The sequence below is a fragment of the Lonchura striata genome, chromosome 18, assembly GCF_050655825.1.
Source record: "Lonchura striata isolate lonStrDom1 chromosome 18, ASM5065582v1, whole genome shotgun sequence".
Classification (NCBI taxonomy): Eukaryota; Metazoa; Chordata; class Aves; order Passeriformes; family Estrildidae; genus Lonchura; species Lonchura striata.
The window spans coordinates 2,292,314-2,305,865 of record NC_140720.1 but is presented as its reverse complement, the minus strand read 5'-3'; the positions used below and the strand labels follow the sequence as shown (position 1 = coordinate 2,305,865).

At 58.8% G+C, this 13,552-nt stretch overlaps 2 protein-coding genes across 3 annotated transcripts in view; one reads left to right on the top strand and one right to left on the bottom strand.

The window, feature by feature from the left end:
* SLC38A10 (solute carrier family 38 member 10) overlaps positions 1 to 12,908 on the top strand; it is a 30,808-nt gene extending 17,900 nt beyond the window's left edge. For both annotated transcript variants that reach the window (XM_021534169.4, XM_085556609.1), the window contains exons 11-16: positions 808 to 961; positions 7,514 to 7,681; positions 7,972 to 8,433; positions 8,962 to 9,045; positions 9,647 to 9,826; positions 10,079 to 12,908. In XM_021534169.4, the coding sequence (XP_021389844.3) occupies positions 808 to 961; positions 7,514 to 7,681; positions 7,972 to 8,433; positions 8,962 to 9,045; positions 9,647 to 9,826; positions 10,079 to 11,226 (2,196 nt within the window). In that variant the 3' untranslated portion in view covers positions 11,227 to 12,908. The remainder of the gene's footprint in view (positions 1 to 807; positions 962 to 7,513; positions 7,682 to 7,971; positions 8,434 to 8,961; positions 9,046 to 9,646; positions 9,827 to 10,078) is intronic.
* On the bottom strand, positions 12,909 to 13,552 carry NDUFAF8 (NADH:ubiquinone oxidoreductase complex assembly factor 8). Its single transcript, XM_021534171.3, has 3 exons — positions 13,398 to 13,552; positions 13,197 to 13,307; positions 12,909 to 13,104 (listed from the first exon to the last, which is right to left on the bottom strand). The coding sequence occupies exons 1-3, from the start codon at positions 13,476 to 13,478 to the stop codon at positions 13,084 to 13,086; spliced, it is 213 nt and encodes a 70-aa protein (XP_021389846.2). The 5' UTR covers positions 13,479 to 13,552; the 3' UTR covers positions 12,909 to 13,083.

Genomic DNA, 13,552 nt, shown 5'->3' with positions numbered 1-13,552 from the left:
ATGCAATGGTTTGGGTTGGGAGGCTTAAAGCTTATCCAGTTCCACCTCCTGCCATGGGCAGGGACACCTTCCACTAGACCAGGTTGTCCAAGTGCCACCCAACACTTCCTATGACTCACGTGGAATTAGATCCTTTTAGACCAATTTGTCATCACATAACAAGCTGTAAAAATTCCTTTGCTGCTCATCACTTTCTCCTTTTTGAGGTAGAGAAATTCCAAGAGCCCTTCCCTCCACAGGATCCAGATTCCACCCTTCTATTTTTATCCTGTTTGATCCTAGCTTTCTGGGAATCAGGGAGTCGTTTCTCAGCAGTTTCTTGAGCCCTGGGACCAGGACCCGTGTGTGGACATGTTACCCTTGCTTTCAAAACCAAGGATTTCTAAGCAGCTCCCTGGAATGGTTGGGGGCTATAACCAGGCCAGGCTCCTCTGTGCTCAGCCAGACCTGATTTCATGGAGTTCTCATGCTGGGAATACCAGGAAATGAGTCTTTGCAGTAGGACTTCTCTGCCACATGCATTTTCCTATCCCTGGGTCCTGCCCACTCACTTCACTCACTTCTGAGCTTTTCCAAAGCCTTTCCAACAGCTTCCAGCCTCCGAAACAGCTTCCATTCCCATGGCTCTGCACCCAAATATGAACCTCAGCCAGGAGCAACTGGTTTTCCTTTTTCTCTCCGACATTTCTCTCCCTAACACATGTCACTATGCTGAGCTCGGAATTCTGTGGAGGCACCATGGGAATGCCGTGGGGAGCAGCCCTCTTGGATGTCCTGTGCTCACTGTCTCTCTGGCACTCTGTGCAGATTATCCTGTGGATTGGGCTGGGAATGCTGGTGATCAGCACCTACACCACCCTGTCTGCCACCGAGGACACCCCTGTGAGGACGGAAGCAGTGGGCTTGGAGCACCTGGACAGAGAGGAGAACAGAATTGACCAGGATTCGGTCAAACTTCCAGGTATGTGCTTGCTGGAGTTGGGTTTCCCAGCCCTGTTCCCGGGTCACCTCTTAAAAAGAAGTTTGTTTTTTTTCAAAGTGTGGCGGAAACAGGGTAATTTCCAGGCAGCTCCATGCATCTTCCCAGCTTCCTGAGGCACTTTCCCAAGAAAAGCTGCATTTTTGTCTGCTGGAAAAGCCGCTGTGACCTCCAGTAGTGCATTGAAGGAGTTGTTCTTTTGGGAAGGGAAAGGTGTGGTGCAGGCCTGGGATCCCCTGGAGGGACAGAGCAGGGATCCCCATTTGGGATGAGCACAGTGCCCACCTGGCCCACGGGCCTGTTCTCCCCCGGTGCCCGCCCAAGGACCAGCCATCCATCACCCTCGAAGGTCGGGAGATTTATGGGGACTGCCTCTTTTTTGGTGCCGAGGGTATAAATTTGGCCTCGGCTTTCGCTCTGACAAAGCCTGTGATTATGCCTCAGCTTTGTTTACTGGTTCTTGTTATTTATTATTTGTTTGCTGGGGCTGCTGATGGAATTACGGCCGCTCCTCCCTTTCCCAGCTGCTCCGGAGCAAGGCCGTGGCGCGCAGGTGCCGCCTGACCCCGCGCTGCCCCTCGGCCCTGCCGCGTCCTGTTCCTTCGCTTCAGTTTTGTTTCCTTCTGCTCCTGTGGGTTTTTTTTTGTTCTTTGGAGGCCTTGAAATATCCTCACAGAGATTGAGAGCGGAAGGGAGAAAGGGGCTGGCTCTTCTGGAGATTATCCTCCCTCCTGGCTCTTGGCTGGGTTCCTGCCCGGCAGCTTGGAGCGACTCCCACACCGGTGCTGCTGCTGATAACATTCACTCTGGGGTTGCTCTGTGGTGAAGTTTACTTGTGGTTTACTCAAGGCTGTGTGTGCTTTGCCGGGCGTGTGGATGCCGGTGAGCTCCAAGCAAAAGATGCTCCCCATCCCTTAACGGAGCCCTCAGCAGGGCCTGGAGGAGGGATATGATTGAATTCTTCCGTCTTGGTTAATTTTGGAGCAGTAATGGCCAAAGAACAGCTGCTCCTTTCAGGAGGAATCGCTAATGACACGTGTTCTGACTGGGAAAATAAAAAATCCCATAAAACACGGTGTCTGCAGGAGTTTGCTGAATCTTCTCCCCTTCTCGGCGTGAGCTGGGGCGGTGGAGCGGGATGCCAGGCTCTGATCATCCGAGCGATCCCGGGGCCTGCCGACAGCAGCTCCGAGTGCTGCTGGATTAAATAATCCCACCCGGGAGGAAGGCGGGTTTAGTGCTCCTGGGTCATAAACTTTCCCGGGAGGAGCCCTGCAGTTCCAAGGGAAAGCTGTCCCCTGAGGTCCCTTTGCCAGTGGGGGCTCCCTCCCCGGGGAGGAGGAAGAGGGGGGAGATGGAGCCGAGCAGAGAAGGGGGACAAGGACCTGCAGGGTGGACGTGGGGCTGCCCCGGGAGAGCCGCCTCTGCGATTCCTTGGATCCGTGCCTCCCTGTGCCTCTGCAGGATGTCGGCTTGACTAGCAATGAGAGGCGTTAAATGGTGCCCTTCATCCCCCGCCGCGGCTCCCCCTCGCCCTCACCCGCCTTGTTTTGCAGAGCAGGAGCTGCCGCCTGGAACGCGCCGCAGCAGCTGCATCCTGTCGTTCCAGGGGCGCAGGATGCGGGCTGGGCCGCCCCCGGCACCTGGGTGCCCTCCGGATGGGCCGGATTCCGCACCCGGGGCTGCTGCAGGATCCCACGGCTTCTCCCTGGGCAGCACCACTGGGTGCTCAGCCCCTTCCCCAGGGCACAGGGTGCCTTGCGCCCCTTCCCTGGCTGCAGGGTGCTGCTCCAGGCTCCTTTCCTGGCTGGAGGGTGCTGCTCCCAGCCCTTTTCTTGCATGGAGGGTTCTTCCAGACCCCTTCTTCCAGGTAGAATGTGCTTCTGTGCCTCTGGGTCAGAGGGTGCTCAGCCCCTTCCCTGGGCACAGGCTTGCTCCGTGCCCTTTCCCATGCTGCCCCGTCCAAGGCAAACCACAGGGCCTTTCCCCAGCGCTGCCTTCCCCGTCTGCCTCCCGCCTGTCAGCGTGTGAGAGGAGTTTTATTGGCCTCTTTGATGTTGTGGAGCCCAGAACTGGAGAGACTTTCATTAAAGCCCTGCCCCGTGGGCCCGGGGATTATGAATATTAGAACATTGGCCTTTTATGTGAACACGTATTGACCAGCGGCCTCGGAATCGTGTTTTTCCTAACGACACCCAAGTGCCCATTACAGCCCCAGCCTGTGGTGCTGGAGGTTTTACTGTCAGCAGCTCTTCGGGAAAGGGATAAAACCCCTTCCAGCCCCGTCCTGCCGCTCCGTGCCGCGGCTGCGCCTCTGTTAAAAGGTTGCTAAGCTGCCTCTGAAAGCTCAGGAAGGCAATTATCCATTAAAAAAAAAAAAAAAAAAAGCTAATTAGGCAATTTCTCTCCGTATTTAAAGCACCCTCAAGGGTCTCGGGGGGGATTAAGATTTTGTAATATTTTTCAGCTCCTTACTTGCTCGTTGCTGCTTCATCTTCTCCCTGCAGTTGTGCAACGCTGGGTAACAAAGCCTTGATTCAGGCTCCTTGTGCAAGAGCCCTTTTCCCGGTGCACCGGGCACCGTGCTCCAGCCATCCCGGTGTCCTGGGGCATGGGGTGGGCTCTGGTTCTTGAAATGGGGCAAAATTTGGCGTTGTGTTTGGCGCACGACATTCCTGCACCCTCCATCCCTGCATCCGTGTGTGCTTTGCCCCCCAGAAGCAACGTGCCCGAGGCAGGCTGGGTCGCTGCCGGCATTCCCAGCCCCGGAGATGTGTGGAACGTGGCTCCTGCATCCTGCGGAGCTGCAGGAACAGCTTGGCTCCACGGAGGCTCTCCCTGGTGCTTTGTGCGAGCGAGCTTTTAATAGTGCCTGTGACACAGAAAAGGAACCAGCAGCCTCTGGTAATTTGGGTTGGTTTTTACTGCTGGTGCGTCAGGAGACAACTGTGAACTAATTTCAGGGATGCCATTCCATAACCTTGTGAAATCTGGACCCGTTTCGGGGGGAGGGAGGGCTCCTGGAGGCGCAGCTGGGCTGGGGGCTCCCCGGGGAGGGCCCGGCCCTGCCCTGCTCCCGGCGCGGGGCTGCTCGGCACGTCCGAGGGCAGCGTTTGCCCCCAGCCCTCTGCCCCACTTGTTGGGCTCCGTTTTCCTTGGCACGGGCTCCTGGATCTTGCTCCATATCATGCGATGAAGGAATTTCAGCAGATCTGGAGCTGCACTGGCACAAGCAGATCCTGAACCCTGTGTCCCTGGTCAGCCCTGGGGTGATACCCTGGAGTGGGGGGGTGTGTCCTGGTGTTCCTTGTGCTGTCCCTAAGGCTTCCTCTGGACAGGGGGCGAGCACAGCAGGGTCCATCCCACTGCCTCTGCCCAGGGCAGGGGCTGTGGAAGCACATTTCGGCTCCAAGAGGCTGGAAGAACGTGTGAGGAGGGATTTAGTGCCTGCCTGGGACCATTGCAGCGATCTGAACCAGGAGCAGGGGGAGAAGGGAAGCTTTTAGGTTGCTAATCATGAAATTTTATGGCAGCCTGGAGAGGCTGTTGCCAAACCACAACACACCCAGGCACGCACACACACAAATCAGCTGCAGGACGCCCTGGCTTCCCCTCATGTGAGCAGAGCTGCTGGAAAGCCAGGGGGTCAGAGCGAAGCCTCTCGGTGCTGCCTCACACCCCGGCCTCTCCTTGGGAGCCAAAAAGCTTTTACAGCCTCTCAGACCTTGCCTGTAATGTCCAAGGCCACTCATAAAACACGACAAGGCACGGCGTTGCTGGAGGACGCTTCAAAGGGACCTGGAGGGCAAGAAGACAGGCAGAGCCCCAGCAAAACTCTTCCCTGCAAATATCCCGGAGCCCTGGATGGATTTCCAGGCAGCCTGAGAGGTTGTTAATTCACGCCCTGATGATGAACTTAATTTTGTCTCCTGCTGAGCAAATGATGGCTTCGAGGCAGCTTGGCCTTATTGCGGCGTGGAGACTTTTGGGTTTGTGTTTTGTTTGTGTTTTGGGCTTTTCCTGCATTGTTTGCAGAGCAGGGAACGTGCCTCTGCCTGATTTATGATGGAAGCTGCCAGGGACACTCCCGGAGCAGAGCGGGGCCTCCCCCGGCCCCTCGGGCTGCCCTGGGCCCGCGGGGGGTTCACCTGCTGCTCTGGGCAGGGAACTGCTGCGTTTAACTCCTCCGCTTCCTGCTGGCAAGGAAAGCTTCCCCCCATCTTCCTTCTTATTTCCTCCTCTCCTCCTTTTTATTTCCCCCTCCTTCCTTTTTATTTCCCCCTGAACATCATCTCACTGCTCAGCTCATCGCTCCCATCCGCTGTGGGAACAGCCCTGCCTGTGTTGGGGTTCTCTGGATCCTCCAGTCCTCTCCGACCGGAGCCATCTCCCGCCTCCATGAACCAATTAACAAGAAACTTTCCTCCAGTAGAGTAAATAATTTCTTGCACTGGGGCCAGGATTGAGCTGGGAACATCCGCAGCCGTGCCGAGCGCTCCCCTCCCCGGCCTCGGCCTCCCGCTTCCCAGGGCCCCTGGCCAGGGCTGGGCACTGGTTCCTGCAGCCCAGTTCTTCCTGAAAAGGAGGAGTGTCCTGCCCTGACTTGCTGAACCCTGGGAAGTCCCTCAATGGAGAGGGGGACCCTTGGGTACTAGACTGGAATTTCTCAGAAAATCCAAGTCCTTTTCCCCTCCCACCATCACTGCCGAAGCGCAGGAACGTGGAAAGCTGGCCAACCCCACACACGTCCCTCCTCTGGGTGTGGAGCTCCGGGCTGGAGTCCGGGTTTCTGGAGAGGCTCAAGGTCCTGCTGGCACAGATCCCTCTGGGCCAGGAGTTTGTACTTAATTTTTTGTGAATTTTTGTTGTTCCCCCCCTTCCCCAGCTCAGGCAAGGCCCACGCAGCTGAAGTTGTGGCAATCCCTTCTTTCCCATGAGTTCATCTCGTAATAAATCGCACCAGCCCTGCGGAGGGGGAGGAGAAAATGGAAAGATGTTTATAGAATTAATTCCCCAAAGGAAATCACACGGGGGAGGGCAAAGGGGGAAAGAGTTGGGAATTTTTTTTTTGTTACAGAAGATAGATTTTTTTTTTTTAAGAGTTTGTTGGATGGAAAAAAATCTGCAGAACAACTTCACTGCTGGGAAACAATTCTGTTTCCTTCTCTGCTTCTCTCCAAAGGAAGAGTTCACTCCCTGTGTGGGTTTTCTGCCATGCTGGGATTGGAAGGGACCCTTCCCATCCCATGGAATGTGCAAAAGATTCCATGTGGAATATGCTGGTCATAGCAGTGCTGAACACAGTGACTGGTTTGACTGGGATGTGTCTTCCAAAAACATTCAATGTCTTTGAGGGCGAGGTGGGGCAAAACTCCCCCTTCTCCCTCAGGAGTGTTTAATTAATACTTGTTTAATCCCCCTCCTCAAAACTTCTGTGGGAAAAGGAATCCTCCCTACCCCTCCTCCGAGAGGCATCTGAAGGTCTGTGGGAACACTCGGTCACTAAAAAACAGGGAAAAAAAATCAAAATAAAGGAGGTTTTAAGACGTTTCACAGCAAACAGCAGTGGCGGGGTGGGAGCTGGACTGGAGCCCAGCTCGGTTCTGCTGTTGGGGGTTCAGGGCTGGGTTGCAGCTCTGTCTCTTCCAGTGCCGGGGCATCGGCTCTGGATTCCTGCTCGATCTCTCCCGGAGCCGGGGGTCTGGGACAGCGAGCCGGGGGGATGCTACCATCTGGTGGTGCTGGCCCGCAGCAGCAGCCGGCTCCATCCCTGCTCCATCTCCGCTCCATTCGTGCTCCATCCCAGCTCCATCCCTGCTCCATCTCCGCTCCATTTGTGCTCCATCTCTGCTCCATCCCAGCTCCATCCCTGCTCCATCCCTGCCCCATCCCAGCTCCATCCCTGCTCCATCTCCGCTCCATTCGTGCTCCATCCCTGCTCCATCCCTGCTCCATCCTGGCTGCAACCCTGCTCCATCCCTGCTCCATCCCATCTCCATCCCTGCCCCATCCCAGCTCCATCCCTGCTCCATCCCAGCTCCATCCCTGCTCCATCTCCGCTCCATTTGTGCTCCATCTCTGCTCCATCCCAGCTCCATCCCTGCTCCATCTCCGCTCCATTTGTGCTCCATCTCTGCTCCATCCCAGCTCCATCCCTGCTCCATCCCTGCCCCATCCCAGCTCCATCCCTGCTCCATCTCCGCTCCATTTGTGCTCCATCTCTGCTCCATCCCTGTTCCATCTGCTCCATCCCCTCTCCATCACAGCTCCATCTCAGCTCCATCCCGACTCTATCCATGCTCCATTCCTGCTCCATCCATGCTCCATCCCAGCCACACTTCCCTGCTGGCAGCTCTGTAAAAGCCCACAACACAGAAAACAAGCAAGTGACCCCAGAACAAAATCTCCCCCAGCCCCACCATGCTAAGTCTGGAGGGAAATCAGCGTCTGGGTTGGGTGGGTGAAGAGGATTGGGACAGGCACAGCAATTCCCAGATCCCACACCTCATCCCTGTCCCCATCCTGTGTTTGCAGAGCAGAACCCGGTGGTGGAGGAGCCTGAGGATGACCGTGACAAACCCAAAGTGCCCGAGAAGGAGGAGATGGAGCAGCCACAGATCAAGGTGCCTGTGCAGGTCCCCAAGAGGGAAGAGGAGAGAGGAAAGGTGGAAGAGCAAGTGCAGCTGGACCGTCCTGATCAAGGTAAAGGTGATCCTGGGAAAAGGAGCTGGACTGGGAGCTGGGGGTATGTGTTGTGGGACTCTGAGACAGAGATCCTGAACTCCTCTTTACTCTCCCCTCACTCCATCTGTGTGGTAGTATTGGTGGATTGAAGGTGATTTAGTGTTCGATGCTCTGGAGGCTTGTTGGGAATGTGGCCTCCAGATGAGGGAGAGAAGGCAGGGCTGGACGAGGGCAGCATGGAGCTGGGTGTATTGGGTGTACTGGGTGTACTGGGAACCTGCTGCCTCTGACCCTGCCTGTCCCCCCAGGGATTGCCCTGCCCGTGGGGGAGGCTCATCGCCACGAGCCCCCAGTCCCACATGATGAGGTGGTCGTGGACATGGGGCGGGAGCGGGAGGAATCCAGTGAGAAGAAAGCGGCTCCCGGAGGAGCCAACGACCGTCTGCTGGAGGAGCCAGCCCGGCTGAAGCCCCAGAAGGAGGCACTGGACCCAAAACAAGGGAAGGAAGTGGTTGTCGAGAACCAGCAGCGGGGAGGGACTGATGGGCCCGTCCCAAATCTGGAGAAGGTCCCAGAGGCAGCGGTGCAGCAGGGGGGAAGGCCACCCTACAAGGATCTGGAGCCAGGGGAAGCCAAGCTGGAAGCCAAGGCACAGATGGCCGTGCTGGATGGTGACCCTGCCGAGGCTGCTGAGCGGGACAAGTCACAGCTCCAGCTCCCCAAGAAAGCAGAGGAGGCTGCAAAGTTTGAGGAGAAGGAAGCAGACCCTGGTGAGCTCCTTTCAGAACAGCTCAACTGAGCAAGCTCTTCTGGGCCTGTAATGCTCCTCGAGGCGGGACAATTTGGTCATTCCCATCTCCATCCTGGTGCTTCCTTTTAACTCCACGAGTGGAGCACGTGAGTGAGCACAGCCCCTCTGGCAGCTGCTGTGGGAAGGGAGGAATCTGGTGGCTTTGACAGCTACTGCAAGAGCTGTCAAACAGTTGTTCACCACCCGCCAAAATGTCAGGTGCCGTGCTGTTCCTGCACGGCTCCCAAATCACCGGGGACACGGAGCCGGGAGATCTTGACAGGGAACACATTGCCAAGTGCCCGTCTAAAAGCCAGTTAGAGCTGTTCTTGCATGTTAATTGGCCGAGGTAGTTAGTGCTGGCTTGCTGCCACCAGGCATGGGATTGTTAAATATTGGGTTTATTACTTCCCTCGCAGCCGTTGGGTTGGATACAAACGGTGCCGGGACGGCGCGGAGGCGTTTTAGGGAACATCTGCACTGACAGCAAAGCTCTCTTGTCCTGCAGGTGAAAAGCAGGAGCTGCCCCTCCCGGGGAGAGCAGAACTGCTGGAGAACCAGAACACTGAGGAGAAACAGGAGAAGGCAGGGGGTGAGTGTGTGTCCTCGGTGCGTGCGGGGATGGGCCAGGATCTCCCAGATCCCTCACTGTGGGAGAGGCCACGGCCCCTGCATAGCATCAGGTGGTGCCTGTCCCATCTCTGGCACACCTGGCAGGGCTGCTTGGGGACCTGAGCCATGCTGGCAGCCAGGCCTGGCTGCTCCCTGGTGTCAGAGCCCTGGGAAGAGGAAGACAGGAGTGAAACTGCTCCAGCAGCACAGCAGGAGGGCGTGGGCAGGGGCACACAGGGACACCTGAACACATCACAGGGAAAAGCTCCTTCCCCTCAAGGCCCTGGCTGCTCTGTCCCTGGGGCATCAGAGCTGGAGCTGCAAAGCCCTTCCCCAGGCTGAGCTCCTCCCTCCAACCTCTGCCTGTCAAGGGAAGGTTGGAGCCTGAGCTTGGACTTGTGTGCAGGTCCCTTGCTCTCATCCCATCCTCTTCCAGCTTCCTTCTCTCTCTCCTGGCAAGGTTTGTGGAGTTGGATCTTCCTGCCAAGGAGAGATCTTGCAGCCCATCCAGAGCTGACATGATTTCTGAGGGCTTTGGGTCACAGGGGTTTTATTTCCTCTATCTTTTTCCCCTTTTCCAGAAGCAGGGCCAGCAAAACTGCTGGACCACAACATGCTGCTGCAGGTGATCAAGGAGCAGCAGGTGCAGCACAAGCAGCTCCTGGACCAGCAGGCAAAGCTGCTGGCAGTGATCGAGGAGCAGCACAAGGAGATCCACCAGCAGCGGCAGGAGGAGGGGGCAGAGGAGAAGCCAAAGCCAGGTAAGGATGTGGCCAGGGAGCAGGACACCTCCAGAGGGTGCTCACAGCTCAGAGGGGCTCTAAAACCAAACTGGGAGAAATCTGAGCTCCTTTGGCACGTGGCAAAGTCCACTTGCACGGCCATTTCTGTAGGGATAACCCACAGCTCTGCTCTTCCTCCCATGCGGCCTCATCTCGTGTCTCACAGAATGTGGTGGAAGGAGAAGGGAATGTCCTGGTGAAAGCCTTTTCCATGTGGGTTTTGTCCTGCAGCAGAAGCACAGCCGGAGCCTGCCGTGCCCCTGTCCAGGAGCAGAGAGGACGAGGGCCTCGGAGCCAAGGGAGACACGGCCGGGAAGGCTCTGAGCAAGGAGCAGCTGGCACAGCACCCAGGCCAGCAGCCCCCCGATGCCACCAAGCAGCACAGGGACATCGTGGGGAAGCTGGAAGAGGCCGGGCAGAGGCGTGACATTCCTGTGGCTGCTCCCAAGGAGTGGAAGGTGCCGCTGCAAGAGGATGACAGAGCTGTTAAGAATCCTGTGGAGAACCGGGATCCCCTCCACGGGGATGCCCAGCGTGTTCCAGCAGCCAGAAACCACCTGGAGAAAAAGGCCTTGGCGGAGGATTTGGGAGGAGAACAGGAAGCCAAAGCTGGAAGAGATGTCCACCAGAAGAAGAATTTCCTGAAAGCCGGGGAAGCAGCTACAGCTCCCATCCAAAGAGAACAGCCGGGGGCTGCCAAAGTTCAGGGAGTAGCAGGAAAGAGTTTGGAAAGAGACTCAGCAACAGCCCTTAAAGCCAAAACTCTGAGTCAGGTGGAGCCCAAGGATCTGGCAGTGGTGCCGGACTCTTCCAGTAACAGGAATGTGGCAGTGAGGGAGCAGCACCCCCGGGAGAGGGAGTGGCAGAGAGGGGCGCAGGCCGAGGGAGCGGGCGGGCAGCAGCGGGACCCGCCTGGCCTCGGGCACAGGAAGGAGGAGGATCCTCGGGAGGAGCTGGGGGGCCGGCAGGGCCGTGGGGGTGGGGGTCCCTCCAACGGTGCCGACAGGAAAGCCGGCCCTCAGGATGCTCCAGCAGGGAAGGCTGAGAACGGAGCGGCCGCCCCCAGGGAGCTGCAGCAGCCGGATCACGACGTCAAACCCAACCGGGACCTGAAGCTGCAGGGGGGCCTGGACCTGCGCCGCAGGAGACGGGACCTGCTGCCCCCCGACCAGGAGGAGGACGGGGAGGAGGATCTGGAGGAGGAGGCAGCTGTAGCAGGAGCTGGGGGGGTCCTGATCGGCCTGAACCCCCTTCCCGATGTGAAGGTGAACGACCTGCGCAGCGTGCTGGAGACACGGCTGAGCCGGGTGGCCGAGGGCGCGCAGCACCTGGTGCGCAGCCGCCACATCCAGCAGGTGACACAGGACAGGAGCCCATGACGGGGCCGTGGCCATGCTCTGCGGGGAAGGCTCGGCCTCACCAGGCGTGGAGAGATCTAAGCCACTTTGCTGGATGCAATGCTCGGGTCCACAGGATCTCCGTGCATCCCTGAGCACCACCCTGGGGGCTTCCAGCAGCACCCCCAGCGTGTGCCTGTGGGTGGCCAAGGAGATGGCGGCACTGGAAGGGACATTCCTGCTGTCCCCTGCCTTCCAGAGCTGCCATCCGCCTCGGCTCCCTGCCAGGCCGCTGCTCCAAGGACCTTTTCCAGCATCTCATTCACATCAGATTGCCTTCTCCAACCATCTCCCAGCTCCTCTCAGAACCAGGAAGGGGCTCCATGGCCCCGGCTGTGCCGAGGGGACCTGGGATCCGCACCTCGGGAAGGGCTTTACCCCAGAGAAGCCGTGAGCTGAGGACCAGCAGAGCCAGTGCTCCAGTGCTGGACTGGGAGCAGAGCCTCATTTGTTTGGGACACAGTGGTGGTTTAGGAACCTCATTTAGTAGAAACGCTGCCTTAACTGGGCACAACTCCTGTTGTGCTGCCTCTCTCCCAGGGATGGGATTGCTTGGCCACACACTGGGATCACACGGAGCTCTGCCCCCGCTACCCTCCCTGGGTGCTCCTCTCCATGCCCTCCAGCTCCACTTCCCCTCTCAAAAGTGCGTTAAGAAGCTCAACTTCCCCCCAACCCTTCCCAATCCAGCTTGATTCTTCTGCCAGAGGTGAGTAGTTTGGGAGAAAGCATAGCAGAGCCAGGTGGAGCCAGGGGCTCCACCTACCTCTTCCTGTGTTCCATGTGCTCTTCCCAGCCTGCCCGAGCCCTGTTCTGCATCCAGACAGGTCCCTGCTCCACCTCTGGGAATTTGGTGAGTGAGGAAGGGAAGACCTTCCCCAAGAGCTCTGTGCTGTTTCAGGCTCCCAGTGATTCATCCCCTGGGTTTTTTTTGGGTTTTGTGTTTTTACATCCAGACCTGCGAATGTACAGAATTCAATCCCAAAGTTCTCCCTACACCGGCTGAGAATTCCCAGCCTGGAGCTCTCAGACCTCATCACTGTGGTGGGTTTTATATCCTGACCTCCAAATGTCTTTGGCGACCTCGAGTCTGTGTCCAGTGGGACCCTGCAGAGCTGGGACGGGGCGGGACTGTCGCTGCCTGGTGCTCCCGGGGTGTCACAACCCAGAGCGACAGGGAAGCGACCTCGGGAGTCCTTTGGGAAGACTGCCCGGAACACTGTGGCCTTAAACCCCCTGAACCCAACGAGCTTCTCCATTAATGCTGTCGTCAAGCACAAGCACGGAGCCGCAGAGCCGCTCCGAGAGGCAGGGATGGGCTCTGGAGCACGGCTCCGGGGCTGCCCCGGGGAGAGGGATCCGGGCTGCGGCACCCAGCAGCCTTGCCGAGGTGGCAGGGAGCCGGCTCGGCTCTTCGTGCCCTGTGCTGCCGGCCCCGCGGGGCACAGCCGCCTGTTTGCTGTTCTCTGTGTGAACGGAAGGGACCAAAGATGCTCCTGACATTCCTGCTCCTGGGAATGGCCTGGGCACCCCGAGCTGGGCTGGAAGCTGCCGGGAGCCGCCTTGTCCCGCCGGGAACGGTTCCCCCGGGGCGGGTGGAACGCTGGCACGGAGAGCCCGGAGCGCGGCTGAGCCCATCAATAAAATAAGCTGAAGCATTCTGATCTGAATTCTTACTTTAATAAATAAAAATAGATCTGTGACCTTCACGGGGCTGCACCTCCTCCGGGCCGGGCAGCGGGCGGGCAGCTCCGGGACCGGGTTCCGTCATTTGAGGACAAATCGGTGGTTTGAGGGTTTTCCTCCCACGAGCATCTCCAGGCGAGGGGGGCCCCGGGGTCACTTCGGCGTCGCCTTTGCCTGCAAAGAGCCGCGCTCAGGAGGGGCCGAGGCCGCCGCCCTCCGCCAGCAGCGGGAGCGGATCTGGCACGGGGCCTGGGACGGGGCCGTACCGCCCGGGCGAAGCAGTCCCGCAGCGCCTGGAACTCCGCCAGGCACGCGTCCCGCCGCAGCTCCGCCGGCCCCGCCGCCGCCGCCGCCACGCACCGCCCGTAGGCCGCGGCCTGCGGGAATCACACGGGACGGGAGCGGGGCTGCCGGACCCGCCGGCCCCGAGCCGCCTCCGAGCCGCCCCCGGTGCCCCCCGGCCCCACCTGGTCCCCGCAGGCCGCCAGCGCCGCCGGGAAGCGCCGCAGCCGCGCCCGCGCCCGCAGCCACACTCCGCGCCCCGACATCGCCTCACCGCACGGGCGCCGCCATGCCCGGCCGGCCGCGATTGGCTGCCCGCCCCGCTCGTCACGCGCCGCGC

What these genes read in the sequence shown, in the direction of transcription:
- NDUFAF8 (XM_021534171.3), bottom strand. Translation starts at nt 13,478, where the DNA reads ATGTCGGGGCGCGGAGTGTGGCTGCGGGCGCGGGCGCGGCTGCGGCGC. An exon ending in TGGCGGCCTGCGGGGACCAG is followed by an intron (nt 13,308 to 13,397) that starts GTGGGGCCGGGG and finishes TGATTCCCGCAG; the next exon opens with GCCGCGGCCTACGGGCGGTG. An exon ending in GGGACTGCTTCGCCCGGGCG is followed by an intron (nt 13,105 to 13,196) that starts GTACGGCCCCGT and finishes GGCTCTTTGCAG; the next exon opens with GCAAAGGCGACGCCGAAGTG.